The 19,614-nt window shown below is 44.7% G+C and overlaps 1 protein-coding gene across 1 annotated transcript in view; it reads right to left on the bottom strand.

Moving 5' to 3' along the window:
• grin3a (glutamate receptor, ionotropic, N-methyl-D-aspartate 3A) overlaps positions 1 to 19,614 on the bottom strand; it is a 200,387-nt gene that overhangs the window by 44,550 nt on the left and 136,223 nt on the right. The window contains exon 4 of the mRNA XM_063047648.1: positions 14,447 to 14,592. Within this exon, the coding sequence (XP_062903718.1) occupies positions 14,447 to 14,592 (146 nt within the window). The remainder of the gene's footprint in view (positions 1 to 14,446; positions 14,593 to 19,614) is intronic.

Raw genomic sequence — 19,614 nt, 5'->3', positions numbered from 1 at the left:
TTCTACTAGAATTAGGCTAGCAGGTCAGTAAGTCTTTGTTTTCTTTTCCCTTTCTTTCTCAAATGGTGGGTTCACATTTGCTGGAATTTTCTGGAATTGTCCAAGGAAACAATTCCAGAATCTGTAGATTAGTGTTGGTATTGACTTATTATTGTCACGTGTACCAACAATCAGTGAAAAACATGGTTTTGTATGCCATTCATCCAGATCATTTTGAAATATCATTAGTTTGAGGTAGTGCCTACAAGAACAGAATACAGTATATTGTGTTACAGTTTCAGATGCAACCCTCTCACCGGGACTTGTATACAAACTTAGCTCGTTGGCTAACCCTGCTAACAGCCACGTGACCCCATAAACAGCATACTTCTAGAGTCGGTATGATCTGGGCTCAAATGAACAGGAAAGTTAGCATAGTCTGATTAAGGAACATTGATTATAGTGAATTCTGTGTAAGTACTGCCCCATACATAGTTACTGGAGGCCAAGAAATGACAGATTGTACACCAGCATAATGTTACAAAGAAAGTTTATTTATTAATTTTCAACTTTAACAAACAGTTAACAGGAAAAGAGAAGAAAACTAAAAGGCCACATTACAGTTAAACCAGTCTAAATGTTCACATAAGTGTTGGAGCTTGTTTCTGTAGTAGTTGGGCCTATCTCTTTACTCAAGGCACTGAATTACTATCACCAATCAGAGGTAGAACTTCCCTCCTTGGGATCATTCACTTTGCCAAGCACTCCCTGCAATAGTGTCTCCCCTTCAGGTGGGATCCTCCAAGCATCTTCCCTTGTGCTCTTCTCTCCACACCTCCTGACCAAAAGACCCCAAACCAGATCACCATCCTTCAGAAATCTGATCCCACCCAGCACTCTTAAACCTTCCATTGCATCTCACTGGGCAGAAAGGCAAACCCAACTGACTGACACCACATTCCTAAGTTAGACAAAATTGCTCCTTATCTTTAACTGTAGCTAAACTAATCTTACTAACAGGACATACTGCTTTTGCAGAAACTGCTTAAAAAAAGCTTCACAGCATGACAAAAGAAATTCTAACCAAGGGCATGACACAGAGAAAAAAATAATGCAGTTAGACAATAAGGTGCAAGAGCCATGACGGGGTTAACTGTGAGACGAAGAGTTCATCTTCAATGTACAAGGCCCCTGTTTAAGAATCTTATAACAGTGGGAAAGAAGCCTGGTGATTTGTGTTTTCAAGCTTCTGTATATGCTTTCCAATCTACAGGAGAGAAGAGAAATTATTTGTGCTGGGAAGAGTCTTTGGTTATGATGGCTGCTTTGCTGAGGCACTGAGAAGTGTGGCCAGATCCATGGAGGGAAGGCTGCTTTACTGTGATGCACTGAGCGGAATCCACAACTCTCCACAATTTCTTCTATCTTGTTGCCATACAATGCTGAGATGCATCCAGACAGGACGTTTCAGGATGCTTTTAATGGTGGTTTCATAAACAGAACTATGGAAGTGTACACTATCTCTAAAATCACCCCTTCAAAACAGGTTTCCTGCACAAAGAGTAATTAATTACTTTTAGTCAATACATAATCTACCTATGTTGAACGATAAGTTATGAAGAGAGAATGTTTCCTCTCATTTATTTTTAAAACTGTTGGCTGCAGCAGAAAATGTCAAAATGCACAGCATGTTCCATCTATAGTAAGCCTTAGGGCTACAAAGCACTTCTGGCTGAGTCTAACCACGTCATCAGATATTCTTACATCTTATTCATCAAATCTGGAAAACTGTCACATGATTAATATTTCTTTTGCAGAGAAATTAAACTCAGAATGCAATTAAGTGATTCAAATTATGTCAGCTACAGGTTAAAAGAAGCATTTTCACTTCTACATGACAAGCTTATGTGAACAAATCCCATTGCAGAATCTTAGTACAAAATATTGACTTGTGCTATCGCAAATCATCCTTTCCAATGAGGTGCTAAACCCTGGCCTTTCCGCTAGCTCAAGTGGGGGTAAAAGATCAGATGGCATTAGCTCGATGAACTGAAAATTAACATTTCAATCAACATCACACAAAATAATGATCATAATCCATTGTGGGATTTCTCACATTATGATTATAGTTAATTTTCATTTCATAATAACATATGAGGAGGCATTCAGACCATCTGGTCTACGTCATTTCCCAGGTGAGCCATCCCATTAATTAGATCATAAGACCATAAGGTGTAGGAGCAGAATCAGGCCAGGGCCCATCATGTCTGCTCCATCATTTGATCAGGGCTGATTATTTTTTTGCAACGCCATTTTTCTACCTTCTCCCTGTTACCAAGAATCTATCAATCTCTATCTTAAGTGCACACTGTGACGTGACCTCCACAGCCCTTCTTGGCATCAAATTGCACAGATCTACCACCCTCTGGTGGAAGAAATTCCTTCTCATCTCAGTTCTAAAGGGATGCCCCTTTATTCTGGGACAGTGGCCTCAGATTCTAGGCTCTCCTGCTAATGGAAACACCCTCTGAGCTTCTCTCCAGGCCTTTCAGTTTCCTTCCTCCGTTACTTCCTTGTACCTTTGCAACATATTCTCTCCCACTGAGTTATAGATCAATACAGTGCTGACACATGCTCTTCAGCTCAGTCTGTCTCCCTGACCAGGGTGCCCACTGAACAGGTCACAATTTCCTGCGTTCAGCCATATCTCAGTGAGCTCTGCCCCTCCATGTACTTCTCCAAGCCCTCCTTAAAGGATACTGCTGTGTTTGCCTCATTCACTTCCTTTGGCATCTTGTTTCACCATCTGCATGATAAACTTGTCCCTCAGGTCCCTTTTAAATCTTTCCCCTCTCAACTAAAACCAATGCTCCATTGTTTTGGACTCTTCAGCCATGAAAAGACTGTTAGCGTCCACCCTATCTAAGCCTCTCATAATTTTAAACACTTCCATAATGTAGCCCTTCATTCTCCTATGGTCCAAGCAATAAAGAACCTATGCTGGCCAACTAGGTCCCTCTTAAGAGATAATGGTGTTCTATAACTCAGGCTCTCTAGTCCTGGCAACATCCTTGTAAATCTTTTCTGCTCTCTTTCCAGTTTAACCACATCAATTGCTGACCTTGGCTTATTTCATCATGTGCCTCCAAGTTCCTCGAAACCTCTTCCTTAATAATGGATTCTAACATCTTCCCAATCACTGAAGTCAGACTAACTGGCCTGTAATTTCCTATCTTCTGATCCCTCCCTTCTCACAGAATGCAGTGACATTTGCAATTTTCCCATCTCTGGAATCATCCCAGAATCTGATGATTGTTGAAAGATCATTACTCATGCCCCTACAATCTCTTCAGCTACCTCTATCAGAACTCGGGGGTGTAGTCCTGAATGGTCATGCAGCATGCTCGGAAAGACAGCAAGGAAAGTATTTAACACAATACTGTGAACTGTGAAGCAATTTCTTCTGTAGTCCTGTTAAGTCAGGAAACTTCACTTTTGGCTACATTTACAGGAAGTTCACCCAACTGTAGCTCTGGGTCAAGGAATTGGTGCTAGATCTGGAATTACTCAGGATCACTCTGAAATGCGAGGACTTTGTAGATGAGGCTTTTACTGGGGTGCTCACATCCAAGGTAATACATTCAGACAGGTGTATGGTTACCAGGAAAAGTAAGGGGAATAGGCAGTCAGTGCAGGGTTCTCCTGTGGTTATTCCACTCAAGAACAATTATACCTCTTTGGATACCACTGGGTGGATGTCCGATCAGGACACAGCAACAGCAGCCAGGTCAGTGACATTATGGACAGCCCTGAGGCTCAGCAGGGAAGGGTAAAAGTAAAAGGGAGAGGAACAGTGATAGGGGACTCCATAGTTAGGGAACAGGCAGGAGCTTCTTCAGCCATGAAAGAGACAGCTGGATGATGTGTTGTCTTCCAGGTGCCAGGGTCGAGGATGTCTCAGAGTGGCTGCAGAGATGGCTCAAGGTGAGGATGGGCAGCCAGATATCATGGCGCACATTGGCACCAACGACGTAGGCAGAAAGGGAGAAATCCTGTCCAGTGAGCATAGGGAGTTAGGAAAGAGGTTGAAAAACTGGTCTTTGAAGCTAGTAATCTCTGGATTACTCCCATTGCACATGTTAATCAGGGTAGGAATATAAGTATAGAACAGATGATTAAATGACTGAGAAAATGGTTTCAGGTTCTTGGATCACTGGAACTTATACTGGGGCAGGGTGGCCTGTACAAGAGAGATGGGTTGCACTTTAACTGGAAGGCAAGTCAGTATCTTGGCCAGGAGGTTCACTATTGCTACTCGGAAGAGTTTCAACTAGTTTAGTAAGGTGATGGGACCCAGAGCACCAGATCGGAAAGTGGAGGGACTGAAGGGAAAATATATATCATAGAAACATAGACATAGAAAATAAGTGCAGGAGTAGGCCATTCGGCCCTTCGAGCCTGCACCGCCATTTATTATGATCATGGCTGATCATCCAACTCAGAACCCTGCACCAGCCTTCCCTCTATACCCTCTGATCCCCCTAGCCACAAGGGCCATATCTAACTCCCTCTTAAATATAGCCAATGAACTGGCCTCAACTGTTTCCTGTGGCAGAGAATTCCACAGATTCACCACTCTCTGTGTGAAGAAGTTTTTCCTAATCTCAGTCCTAAAAGGCTTCGTCTTTATCCTCAAACCATGACCCCTCGTTCTGGACTTCCCCAACATCGGGAACAATCTTCCTGCATCTAGCCTGTCCAATCCCTTTAGGATTTTATACGTTTCAATCAGATCCCCCCTCAATCTTCTAAATTCCAACGAGTACAAGCCTAGTTCATCCAGTCTTTCTTCATATGAAAGTCCTGCCATCCCAGGAATCAATCTGGTGAACCTTCTTTGTACTCCCTCTATGGCAAGGATATCTTTCCTCAGATTAGGGGACCAAAACTGCACACAATACTCCAGGTGTGGTCTCACCAAGGCCTTGTACAACTGCAGTAGTACCTCGCTGCTCCTGTACTCGAATCCTCTTGCTATAAATGCCAGCATACCATTCGCCTTTTTCACCGTCTGCTGTACCTGCATGCCCACTTTCAATGACTGGTGTATAATGACACCCAGGTCTCATTGCACCTCCCCTTTTCCTAACTGGCCACCATTCAGATAATAATCTGTTTTCCTATTTTTGCCACCAAAGTGGATAACTTCACACTTATCCACATTAAATTGCATCTGCCATGAATTTGCCCACTCACCCAACCTATCCAAGTCACCCTGTATCCTCTTAGCATCCTCCTCACAGCTAACACTGCCGCCCAGCTTCGTGTCATCTGCAAACTTGGAGATGCTGCATTTAATTCCCTCATCCAAGTCATTAATATATATTGTAAACAACTGGGGTCCCAGCACTGAGCCTTGCGGTACCCCACTAGTCACTGCCTGCCATTCTGAAAAGGTCCCGTTTATTCCCACTCTTTGCTTCCTGTCTGCTAACCAATTCTCTAGCCACATCAATACCTTACCCCCAATACCGTGTGCTCTAAGTTTGCACACTAATTTCCTGTGTGGGACATTGTCAAAAGCCTTTTGAAAATCGAAATATACCACATCCACTGGTTCTCCCCTATCCACTCTACCAGTTACATCCTCAAAAACTTCTATGAGATTCATCAGACATGATTTTCCTTTCACAAATCCATGCTGACTTTGTCCGATAATTTCACCGCTTTCCAAATGTGCTGTTATCACATCTCTGATAACTGACTCCAGCAGTTTTCCCACCACCGACATTAGGCTAACCGGTCTATATTTCCCCGGTTTCTCTCTCCCTCCTTTTTTAAAAAGTGGGGTTACATTAGCCACCCTCCAATCCTCAGGAATTAGTCCAGAATCTAACGAGTTTTGAAAAATTATCATTAATGCATCCACTATTTCTTGGGCTACTTCCTTAAGCACTCTGGGATGCAGACCATCTGGCCCTGGGGATTTATCTGCCTTTAATCCCTTCAATTTACCTAACACCACTTCCCTACTAACATGTATTTCGCTCAGTTCCTCCATCTCACTGGACCCTCTGTCCCCTACTATTTCTGGAAGATTATTTATGTCCTCCTTAGTGAAGACAGAGCCAAAGTAATTATTCAATTGTTCTGCCATGTCCTTGCTCCCCATAATCAATTCACCTGTTTCTGTCTGTAGGGAACCTACATTTGTCTTTACCAGTCTTTTCCTTTTTACATATCTATAAAAGCTTTTACAGTCAGTTTTTATGTTCCCTGCCAGTTTTCTCTCATAATCTTTTTTCCCCTTCCTAATTAAGCCCTTTGTCCTCCTCTGCTGAACTCTGAATTTCTCCCAGTCCTCAGGTGAGCCACTTTTTCTGGCTAATTTGTATGTTTCTTCTTTGGAATTGATACTATCCCTAATTTCTCTTGTCAGCCACGGGTGCACTACCTTCCTTGATTTATTCTTTTGCCAAACTGGGATGAGCAATTGTTGTAGTTCATCCATGCAATCTTTAAATGCTTGCCATTGCATATCCACCGTCAATCCTTTAAGTGTCATTTGCCAGTCTATCTTAGCTAATCCCATACCTTCAAAGTTACCCCTCTTTAAGTTCAGAACCTTTGTTTCTGAATTAACTATGTCACTCTCCATCTTAATGAAGAATTCCACCATATTATGGTCACTCTTACCCAAGGGGCCTCTCATGACATGATTGCTAATTAACCCTTCCTCATTGCTCAAAACCCAGTCTAGAATAGCCTGCTCTCTAGTTGGTTCCTCGACATGTTGGTTCAAAAAACCATCCTGCATACATTCCAAGAAATCCTATTCCTCATGACCAATAGGAACAGAAAGGAGCAAGGTAATAGACATAATGAGATGGATGTGTTGATGTGCATATATTTTAATTCTCAGAGTCTAAAGGGTACAGAGCAGGTATCAGAATGGAACTATGATTTTGAGGCAATAAAAAAAGACTTGGTTGAGAGAAGAAAAGGAATGGATACCTTATTTTCCAGGGTTTCGATGGAAAAGTCAGAGGAAGTAAAAGGGGTGGGTGAACAGCTACGCTATTAATCAGGAAAAATATCACAGCTGCATTCAGAGAGGACATAATGGAGTGCTCATCCGCTGAATCTAGATGGGTAAAACTTAAAAATAAGAAGAGTGCAATCATTCTAATGGGATTGTACTTAAGAACCACCTCCTCATTAGCCACTGGGACATTAATGAACAGATATACAGGCAGGTTAGGGAAGGGTATATTGTAGTGAGTGACTTCAATTGCCCTGATATGGAGTGGTTTAGACAAGGCAAAATTTGATAGGTGCATCAAAGAGGTTTTCTTAAACTGGTATGTAGATAGTCAAACAAGAGGAAGAATAATGTTGTTGGGTAATGAGTCTAGTCTGGTGACTGACGCTTCAGTGGGACAACACTTAGGGAACAGTGATCTCAACTCTTTAAGTTTCAAGATAGCTATAGTAAAGCTATATCTGGTTCCTTAATGCTGTTATGGCTGGAGATGGTAATGGGGACAAATTCCCACTAACTATTAAATGTTCCCAATGGTGTGTGCTTCAAATAGCCTCTGACAACTAAGTCCAGCTCCTGGCCTTCACGTGTGGCTTAGCTGCTAAGCTCGGCGGAACTGTTTTTACTGACAGGAGAAGGGGCAAAGGTACTTTCCTGGTGCCGTAAAACCAGTCGCTTTATTCAGATGTGGCTCGTCAACTGTGGTTGGCAGCTCATCAAGAAACAAAACTCTGATCTCAAACTTCTGCTGCTTTGTGGCTATACTCACTCATGGGGAATGCTTTGGGAGTAAAGTCCAAGGAAAAAATCCAGAGCTGGAGTCCCTAAGGCAGTCCTACATTGAGTTCAGTGCTGATTGGCAACTCCTGTGATGTTACGGGTGCTAAGCTGTATCTGTCTCTGCCGTTCCTTTAGGTTCATCAGATGCATGGAGAGGGGAAGTTTGCTACTTTGGCAACAGCTTACTCTCCATACCATACTGCTCTGGCTTGTGTACCTGGGCAGCTAGGATACAACATCCGTCGTCGACCCTGACCGGTGGAGGCCTTAACTCAATAGTTAAGGCTAAATGCAAACCTTGCAGGAGAGTATTAAATTGCAGCAGAGCAAATTATGCAAGTATTTGGCATGAAATTTGTAGAGTTTATGGGCAAGTCCATATCTGACATGCTGAAGGTGTTTAAAGACCAACTGAGCAGAATACAGGATAGGAAGAGAGAAAGTCAAGGATGGCAAAGCAAGGGAACTTTGGATGTCGAGAGAGGTAGTGAATTTAGTCAAGAAGTAAACAGAAGTGTACATAAGGTTTAGGAAGGTAAAATCAAATAGAGCCCTTAAAGCCAAAAAAAGGACTCATGAAGGGAATCAGGAGGGTCAGGTGGGGTCATGAAAAATCCTTCGCAAGGAAGATTAAAGAGATTTTAGAGCAAGAGGATAACTAGGGAATGGGTAGGGCCACTCAAGAATACAGGAAGGAACATTTCCTTGGTTGCAGAGGATGTGGGTGAGGTCATAAATGAGTACTTTGAATCAGTATTTACCAAGGAGAAGCAAGTGGAGGATAGGGAGATAGGTGTGGATCATGTTAGTTTCCTAGGGTATTTCAAAATAAGGAAGGAGTTAGTGTTGGTAGTGTCTTCCTGTTGAAAATTGGGTGGTATAATACAATCCTATAATACAAATGATGCAAAGCCTATAATTCAATAACTTTAATCCACAACATGCATTCAAGGTGCTGTGTATCAATATCACTCCATTAGTCAGCGAGATAAAGCAGTGAATTCAAAGGCCCTTCTTTTAAATGTGAAGTGATGCTCTGCAATAAGGAAAAACACGGTAATGGATTTTAGTGTTCTTAGACTAAGGTGAAACACTGTTGTAAACAGCTGCAAAACGAGGAGGGTTGGGCATGGGGCCAGCAAGCCCATCTGTGAAAAAAGAGCGCTACAGGAAAAACAATAGAAATTCTAAAGATCCCATCCTTGGGAGAGGAAGGATCTTCGTCCTGCAGATGTATGAAGTTGTGTGCTGAAAGCTTCAAGTCCATGGAAGCCACAGGGCCAACAACGTTCAGGCCAGCCAAAGAACACCTGGCAACGTGACCTTGAAGGTGACACCAAGAAGATGGGCTACATCTGGGGTCAACTTGAAAGATGGGTCAAGGACAGAGGACACTGGTGAGCTAACGTTGGCTGCCTATGCCCGAGTAGCTGTGAAGGGTTTAGCTAACTAAGTAACTGGATTGGGGAGAGACAGCAACACACACAAAAAGATGGTCTCAGCCCAAAAAGTCAACTGTACTTTTTTCCATAGATGCTGCCTGGCCTGCTGAGTTCCTCCAGCATTTTGTGTGTGTTGCTTGGATTTCCAGCATCTGCAGATTTTCTCTTGTTTGAGGAAAGGGAGGGATATTTTATAGCTTTGTCTATTTGCTGATAATCCTCGGCACCCTAATGATATAAGTAATCAGATTTCACTTTAGAAGAATAAGCACTGGTACTTAAGGGAAAGCAGCAAAACTCAGACATAAACCTTTGCGTTGCAATAAGGAGGAGGGCGAGACCGTTGTGTATGAAATTAAAAGGAAAAGCATTTGAATGATGGAGAAACACATCAATAAGAAAAGCTTCTTAAAGTCATACATTTCTGCACACCACTGTTGTAACGTGTGGTTATTTGAGTTACTGTCACTTTCCTGTCAGCTTGAACTAGTCTGGTCATTCTCCTCTGACCTTTCTCATTAACAAAACATTTTAGCCCACAGATCTGCCTCTCACTGGATGTTATTTCGTTTTTTGCAACATTCTCTGTAAACTCTAGAGACTGCTGTGTGTGAAAATCCCAGGAGATCAGCAGTTACTGAGATACTCAAACCAGCCCAACAGGCAGCAAAGACCATTCTGCGGATAAAATCACCAAGATTATATTGTGGAGAGTATTTGGTCCATAATGACAGACGAAGAAGCTCTTTAACTCAACAACAGTTTTACTGTGATGAGACACAAAACAGACCGGGCACCATGACCCAGACAGACAACCCAACCAGTCTCAAACTGACTGGGGAGGTGACCATCACACACCCTGGTTACAGTCTGGGTGACCCACAAATACACAAGCAAATAACGGTATAACCCAAGCTAAAATGTAACAATAAACAAACTGGAACTTCCCACTAGAATCCCACAAAAGCATTTCAACACAAGAGCAATAAACAGAACTGGTTATTAGAAATACAGGGATACGTTGTGACCACGCCCCCACCCAGAGCGTCACACTGCCCCTACCCAAGGGGTCAGCCGTCCCCGGCAACCCCAGAGTCTATAGCAAGGTCCAGAGATCCGGTGGGCGTTGACACTGCCACCTGTTTGTGTGATGCAAGAGGCAGGGCTCTCAGCGTGTCCTTCCTTCCTTCAGTCTCGCTGGGGTAGTGGTGGCCAAGGGTCGACCCAGTGCCAGCTGGTCCCGGTGCGGCATGACTGCCTTCCGCCACTCAGGCAACCACACCCGATATACCACATCTGAGGTGTGGTCGAGCACCTCTCCCGGCCCCTTCCATTGGCTTCCACTCCTGGGGGATAGTCCCTTCCTTCAGGGAGGGGCAGTAGACCCACAATGGGGCCCCCACCATGTACTGCTTCATTGGCACCCCAGACTGTCGGCGCAGCCCCTTCTGGTGCACGCAAGCATTGCTGCAGTGCACGAACAGCTCCACATCCTGCCTGTACCCAGGCCAATAGGAGCGTTCACGCAGCCTGCCCAACGTCTTTGTAACTCCGCGATGACCAGCCCGTGTACCGACCGCAGCACCGTGGCACGGAGCCCCCAGGGACCACCAGCTGCAGGAGTCTGTCACCACTGGACAACTTCCACCGCCAGAACAGCAAACCATCGTGGACCTCCAGCGTTCCCCACTGCGAGTACAGGGCCTTGGTCTCTGGCCCAGGACGGAGACCTCTGCCCACTCCAGCTGTCACGTCATCCCACGCTCAGCCATTGCCTCACCAGGGCCAACACGGGGTCACTCACCTGTTTGCTGCTCAGCCGCTGGTCCATGGCAGGGAGGTGGTCGCTGGTTGTCACCGTTGCTTGCCCGTGGTTCAGCTGTGTTGCGTTGGGCTGCTGCGAGTTGTGCTGCACTGTCGCAGACCGCTGTGAAACCGGCGGTGATTGCTGCCCCCGCTGGGACCGCTTCCTGGAGCTGCCCTGCCAGACGGCCATTGCCTCAGCACCGAGGCAGAGTGTTGCCCCTGACACATCCACACGGGCCACCCAGCGGGACAGCAGGTCCGGGCCAAGGATACAGCGCTCTCGGATGTTGGCGAGCCACACCTCGTGCTCCGCTGCATTTCTCCCCACTTCGATGGGCAGCCTCCTCTTCCCTCGCATCATCGCACAGAGACTGTGACCGTCAACAGTTGGACTGCCGTCATTGTCTGCCCAGGCGGGGATGGCTGGTCCGTGTTGGGGAGAACACCGGGACGGATGATAGTTATGGTCGACCCCGTATCCACCAACGCACGGCATCTGATGCCCTCCACCACGCAGTCCAAGTATACGCCTTGCTCTTCCCCAAAACGGCCCACCCAGAGGGGTGACAATGGAGGGGTTCTGCTAGAGGACTAGGGTGACACTGCCCACTTGGCGTTTCCTGATGACTGTGCTGGGCTCTGGCCTGGTGCCGGTGTGGGGCTGTCTTGGGCCAAATGACCTGCCTCACCGCACTGATAACAGAGGTGATTTAGTGGCTGGCGGCGAGGTCGTCACAGGCTCCTCCTCATCAGTTTCCTCCTCACCTTCAGTGACACAAGCCCGGACTCGCTGCATGCTGGGATACTTTGGGGGCTAAGATTGCTTCTGCTCTCTCGGCCTCGGCCAGCATCTCATCCAGCGATGATGGCAACGTCAGGCGAACATGCTGCCAAAGGCACTCTGGAGTCAGTGCCTTTACAAAGGCGTGGAGGGCACGCTCTTCCTGGGAGGGAACTTGGGGTAGCTACGCCGAGCAGAGTGGCGGAGATCTGCTGCAAGCATCCCCAAGTTTTCTCCTATACGGCACCGTCTGCTGCACAGTTCTTCCCTCATTGCTTCCGCCCACAGCCTCTGCTCAACATGCCACTCGAGCGCTCTGTAGTCACACTGCTCCACCGGCGTTAGGTCGAGGAGGGCCTGGAGGGCATCTCCTTCCAGTGCCAGGGCAAGGTGGCAACGCCGTCTCAGTGGGGCTCCACCCGGGAGCTTCAGGGTAAACCTTGAGGCACAAATGGTCGAGGCCCTTTGATCTTCCTGCTGCTCCGGCGGCGTCTGCCATGGTGCACATCCTTCCATGGTTATGACGTCTTGGGTTCTCCGGTGTGGGTCACTACGGAGGCGAGTGGTGCGCTCCGCTCTGTCCCCAGGGTTGGGGAGCCTGGGTACGCTCGCTCCATCGGGGCTCCCTGGGAAGGCACAATGCTCAGTTCCCAGGTCCTCCCTCCGGGTCCTGTCTTCACGAGCCCTGTCCATGGGTGTGGGGAAGACATACTGCTCGGTTCCTTGTCTTATTCCCCAGGTCTTAAGGCACTCTATTCGCCATCGTAGCTCTTCAAGCTCCTCTCCGATCTCGCATCCCACTCCTGACACCATTGTGGCGAGCTTTTGGTTTGGTCCATAATGACAGAGGAAGAAGCTCTTTAACTCAACAACGGTTTTTATTGTAGTAAACACAAAACAGCCCAGGTACCATGACCCGGAGAGACAATCCAATCAGTCTCAGACCGACGGGGGATGTGACCATCACACACCCTGCTTACAGTTACAGTGACCCACAAATACACAAGCAAATAACTATATAACTGGAGCTAAAATGTGACAATAAATGAACTGGAAATTCCCACCATAATCCCACAAAAGCATTTTAATACAAGAACAGTAAACAGTACTGGTCATTAGAAATGCAGGGGCAGGCTGTCGTCCACACCCCTGCCCAGAACGTCACAATATTTTCCTCATCCTCCATTCTGAACAAATGAAACTCTTGACCATGCCTGCATGCTTTTATACCTTGAGTTACTGCCACATAATTGGCTGATTAGATATCTGTATTAACGAGCAGGCGTACCTAATAAAATGCCCACTGAGTGTATAAGTACTGTGAAGTACCAGCAAAGACTAAGTGACACAAAAATGACATTGAGAGTCACAACAACCTTAGCTACTTCTATCCGCCCGGCTGTGTATCTTGCATCTTGTTGAACTTTACAAGGGGAAGCTTCCCAAACTAGTGTGGTGCCATTGCCTCACCCCCATCAATGTCACAAACCCTGCAGGTGTAACCACCCTCCAGGTATAATCCACTTTTTCTCTGCAAGTTCAAAGCCCCAGCTCCCACCAATTGTGACCCACCCTACTGTTGTAATCTCCCGCTTTCCCAAACCACCCACTGGCTGTAATCCTTTCTCTTACTGTGATCAACCTCTCTCCTTAGAATCTACCCAACTTCTGCAACCCACCCTCTCACTGTAACACACCCTGCCCCCAACACATTCTTCCGCTTTAACCCATTCTTTCCTTATAACCCACTCACCTTTCCTCCCCTGTAATACATCTCCCCATCGCAACCCACCTACCAGCTGTAACCCATACTCCCTCAGTAGTTAGAACGAACCCTCACCCCATAACCCACCTTCCTGCTGGAATCCAAGATCCTCACGGAACCCAGTCTGCCCCAATAACTGCCTTACCCACAATAATTCATCCATCTCCTATCGCTCAACCTTTCACTTTAATCCACACTCCAAGTATAATGTACCCCTTGCTAATAATCCAACACCTACTTGGAACCCAGCACCAGACTCTGAGCTACCTTCTGGTTGTAACCTTCCCCAGCATCTCATCTTCTGCTCACTTCATCTTAGCAAGTCAACCAATGCAAATTTATTTTTTTATTTGATTTTATTTATTGAGACACAGTGCAGAATAGGCCCTCTGGCCTTTTCAGCTGTGCCACCTAGCAATCCCCCAATTTAATTGAAGCCTAATTACAGGACAACTTACAGTGACCAATTAACCTATTGACCGGTACATCTTTGGACTGTGGGAGGAAACCAGAGCACCCGGAGGAAACCCACGCAGTCATGGGGAGAATGTACAAACTCCTTACGGGCAGTGATGGGAATTGAACCTGGAGTGCTTGTACTGTCAAGTGCTAACCACTACGCTACGGTGCCGCACTCAACCAAGTTCATAAACTGCACAGCAAGTATCTTTGGAAGTCATGTATGAATTTGCTTCCTTTACCTTTTCTTACGCTTCACTGTGGTCTTATCCCTTGTGGTCAGGTCCGCAGAGCATTTCTTTGACTCAGCAACCTGCTCTTCTATTGAGGCACAACTAATACACTAATGGGCCAACAAATGATAAATATTACACAAATGATAAACTACTTACTTCAAGTGTTTCACACCATCTGGTGTTGTTGGTACATTGTACCGCCTCATATATTCATTCATCTCTGGAAAACTCTTCTTCACATAATCCTCTGCACTGCTTTCCCGAACTGTTCCAAATCGGAAGCCTTGGGATGGGTGATGAAGCTTAAAAATAAAGTAAAACCACAGGAATCATTTTTACAAACTTGCACACGTATTTCTAATGTTAGCCTAATTATACTGCAGGTGTCCAGAAAGAGTATTATATTTTTCAGTTAACAGAAATAGTGTATGAACCATGCATTTTTAAGAGCAGCACAGCTAGACCAATTGCCACATCTGACAAAGAGCACGAACATCCTAAATTGAAGCGCTAGGTGCACTTTGTAACATGACCTCCTTCTGGAGAACAGGTCTGCCAATCTTAGCTGCAAAGATGCTTTTAATCTTAATGTTATTCACTTTTTTAAAACTTGAATTACTGTTGTTCTAATTTGTTGATTACTCAATTGAACTGTCTTTCAGTGACAGTTAAAAAGAGTTCATAGGACTTTGATAGCTGTGTGCTGTCTGAAGTTGTCAGACTGTTCTGCTTTGGGGGTGGGATCTCAGGATCCACACCTGAGGCTCAGGCACTGCTCACCAATAGACAACTCGATCGACTACAAAAATATGCAAGCATGGCTTTGGGAGAAATGCATGTAATAAGCTTGGCTGATAGGTTAGATTAAGCACTATCTGGAGGTGAGACATTCCATTTTGTATCAAGATGCTGACAAAACCGCAATGTGAACTATTCTCTATTGCAATATTTGTTTTTGAAATGGCCACAATGCCAGCGCAGACCTCAGGAAGGGAATTAGGAAAGCCAGGAGTGGCCAGGATATGTCTTTGGCATGTAAGGTTAAAATGAATCCCAAGGCATTCCACCTTGAGAGCAAGAGGATAACTGGTGAGACGGTAGGACCACACAAGAATAAAGGGGGAACATTTGCTTGGATGCAGAGAATATGTGTGAGGTCTTTAATGAGTATTTTACTCCAGTATTTACCAAAGAAAAGGACATGGAGGACCAGGAGATCAGTGCTGTGTGCATAAATATGTTGGAGTGTTTAGGGGTCGAGGAGGAGATAATGTTGGGTCTCCTAATGAGCATTAAGGTGGATAAGTCCCCAGGGCCTGATGGGATTTACCCCAGCTTATTGAGGGAGGCAAGAGATGAGATTGCTAGGCCCTTGACCAGTACCTCCATATCCTCTCTAGGCATAGGCAAGTTCCTGGATGACTAATGAGTGGCCAATGTTGTACCTTTATTTAAGATTGGAACAAGGGAAAATCCTGGGAACTATAGACTGGTGAGCCTCATGTCAGTTGCAGGGAAATTGCTGGAGAAAACTCTTAGGGATAGGATACATGAGCATTTGGAAACCCATGGCCCAATTAGGAAGAGCAAGCATGACTTTCTGTGAGCAGGTCATGTCTTACTAACTTGATTAAGTTTTTTGACAAGGTGATGACAGAGATTGATTGAAGATAAAGTAGTGGATGTTGTTTACATGGATTTTAGTAAGGTTTTTGACAAATCCCTCATGGGAGGCTAATCCAGGAGATTAGGAGGATGCTTGGGATCCACGGCAAATTAGCTGCTTGGATTCAGAACTGGCTTGTGCATAGAAGATAGAGGGTCGTGATCAAAGGGATTTATTTGAGCTGGAGGTGTTCTGCAGGGATTTGTGCTGCCTTCTATATCTAAGGAAATTAGAAACTTCTTGTTAGAATTTTCCACCTTAGAACACTGAGGTTGCAAAGAAAATGAAGGAATGAGGGAATAGTGTAGGAAGCTGGAGTGGGGAAGCAGGTAAATTGTGATCTTTCTCAACAAGCTTGAAGGGCTGAATACCCTTCCATTGCTTCTATTTCTCATGCTTTTAAAATGTAACAGTTGCCTCCATGATCCTACATCCCAGTAGAAAGACCTTGCTGTTTGTTTCTGCGAAACATCCAATGTCACTTAACTTTACTTACACCCTATACACTCTGTTGATCAATAGTGCAGCTCCTTTTTTTTAATTAGTCAACTTTCTGGATCAGTGAACTATTGGCAAGAACAATTTTTTATCTTAGTCTGATTTCTTCTAGAAAGGAGCTGATGAACTTTCTTCTTCAATGACTATAGTGCTTCCATTGAAGATACTTCCGCACTGTTGTTAGAAAGAGAACTCTTAGTAAGGATGAAGGAACGGCAACATATCTCCAAGGCAGTCTGTCCTGTTATTATTCCCACATGCTTGGTCCACTTGTCCTTCTTGGTGGTAGAAGTGGAGGGCTTGAGATGTCATACTGGAGTAGGTTTGGCAAGAAACGGTTGCATGTTTTACATGATGAATTTAACGTGCCATATATCAAACTTTTGCCTGAATATTGTCTAGGTATTCTATGGAGAAAGGTGAAGCTTCATTTGCTGAATGGAATTGAACAATGTGTGATGATTAGTAAACTTTTGACTTAATGATGGAACCTCCAAGAGGACCACAACATTGTCATAGGGTTTGGAGGCTTGCATCCCTCAATGACTCAGAGAGCTATTTTTGGCTGGAGTCAGGGCCCTGTGCTTTGGCTTTTGGTAGGGTCACACATCTCAAACAGGTCTAATGGTAGAGGCCGGTCTAAGCGTGAACCATCCTGCTTTCCAGGTTCAGGGGTTCAGCTCAGGACTAACAATGCTGACTGGTCAAAAAATGCTACAGAAACAGCAATGAAGAATCCTTCTATATCTGTGTACAACTGAAGACACTGAACCACAGCTGAGGCACAATGGAGAAGATGGTCAAGGATAGGCAGAGATAGAGGACCTTCATTGCTGCCCCAAGTGCCAGTGTTGTAACAGGCAGCAAATTAATGATAAAAGATGGTAATTGATTAAGCTATGAGACTCAAATTACCACATTTCCCTGAGGATCACCTGCAGTTAAACTTGGGCTGGAATAAATGAATACCAACAACAACTATCTTCCTTTGTGCAATGTATGATTCAGACCACTGCAGTGATGTCCACTGACTTAAGTTTACAGATACTCCTTGACACTACACTTGGTCAAATGATGCCTTCACTGGAAGAGTATTCAGTTTTGCCTCATCCTTGAAATTAAGGCGGGAGGAGAAGATAGCGGTGCGCCTGCGTGAGGGCAGCCCACCAGTGAAAAATGATATCATATCTGTTAAATAGGGGCCGTGGACAATTCTGATTTGATGGAGAATGGACGTGAAAGCACAGAGGAACATCTGGAGAAATTTCTGAACGCCCATTTGCTGCTGTCGTTACTGTGTGGTCGGGAATCTTTCGGAGGGTAGGCCTCAAAATCCCCGGCCTTGCCTGCTTTTGGCGATTGAGAAGGAGGTTGAATCATTCAGACAGAGATGGCGCTCAGTACTCAGTGTTGGAGAGCTGATCAGAGCTCAAAGTTTTCGGATGACTCAGAGTTGGATTGTGGTCGGCATGGCAGGGAGAGTTTTTCTTCCTTCTCCTGTCTGCGTGAGATGTGGGACATTTGAGAAACTTTGAACTTTACTGTGCTCATGGACTTCTTCATCAAGTTATGGTATTGTTGCACTGTTGTAACCATATGTTATAATTATGTGGTTTTGTCCGTTTTTTCAGTCTTGGTCTGTCCTGTGTTTTGTGATATCACACCGGAGGAAATAATGTATCATTTCTTAATGCATGCATTACTAAATGACAATAAAAGAGGACTACGTGTCTTCATAATCTAAAATTCAGCTCTTTATCACTGGAATAAGGGGGTTTGGAGCCAAACGGTACAAGTGCAGCCTTGACATGAGTAAGCAGGGCAGGATTGGCAACAACACATTCTAGTGCTCTGATGATTGACAAACCAGGAAAGACGTAATTAGTGAGATTGAAATTGTTTTGCACTTTGGCAGAAGAACATTCCCAGATATTGTTCCAGATCGGATGAAGGGTCATGACCCAAAACATTGACTGTCCATATCCCTCAATAGATGCTCTCTATTCCTTCAGTATTTTGTTTGTTACTTTTGGATATTGTTGGTTAGATGCCAGTGTTGCAACTGTATCCAAATAGCTTGGCGAGAGATGCAGCAAGTCCTGGAACATATCTTCTATAGCACAGCTGAGATGTTGTCTGGCCCCATCGCTTTGATTGTATTTGATGCTCTCAGCCATTTCTGGATATCACATGGAATGAATCAAACTGGTCTATGGCTGGCTTCTCTCACTGTAGGGATCCCAGAAGGAATGTGAACTGGATCACCCACTTGGCTTTTCTAGTGGAATGCAGCTACGAAGGTGCCAGCCTTGCTTTTGGCACTCGCATGTTGGGCCCATCCTTGATAATGAAGGGGATGCTCCTGAATCCTCATCCAGTTAACTATTCAATTATTCATCACCTTCACAATGGTAGTATAGACTGAAGAACTGATTTATCTCTGTGAGATTGTTTATCTTTGTCTACTGCACACTGTTTTCTCAGTTTGGCATACACACAGTACTTTATTGCAGCTTCACTAGATAGGCACTTTAAATTGGGTACACATGGTGTTGCTCCCAGTATACCCTTCTGCATTCTTCACTGAACCATGGTTAATGCTCTAGCTTGATAGTTATGGTCGAGGAATGTGACAGCATATGAAGAAATAGGATGGATTCTTCTAAGATAAATTATGATCTTTCTTACAGCTTTCCACTGCACTGCACTGAAAGTACTCCATGCATTTCATCCTTATAACAATGTACAGACACAAAATTGAGCGGGTTTTGAAAATACAAAGCAGCAGGTTGTCAGCAATGTGACAGCTCCCAGTGACTTTATCTTGATGTGCTGTATTAACATCTCACTAATTTTTAGGACAAAGCATAGGTTATTTTATCTTTCATGTGTACAGAGTCTGAGATTAATCTGCATTCACTAACTACCTGATCTCCTAGGTTGCACAGGAAAATTAAGCAAAATAGATGTTGCTCTGAGCTCAGCAGTCATATTAGATTAATAAGCATCTTCATCAATCTTCGACCTTGAACCATCTGCTGTTAATAATTTTAGTCTCGATGCTTTGGGGGAATTGATGACACCACACTGCAGACATAACTTAGGACTAATGCATACAAACAACTATTAACCATGGGATTCTTAAAGGTATTAGGGCATA

The sequence above is a fragment of the Mobula hypostoma genome, chromosome 5 (genome assembly GCF_963921235.1).
Source record: "Mobula hypostoma chromosome 5, sMobHyp1.1, whole genome shotgun sequence".
Classification (NCBI taxonomy): domain Eukaryota; kingdom Metazoa; phylum Chordata; class Chondrichthyes; order Myliobatiformes; family Myliobatidae; genus Mobula; species Mobula hypostoma.
This window is presented reverse-complemented; position numbering and strand designations above follow the sequence as displayed.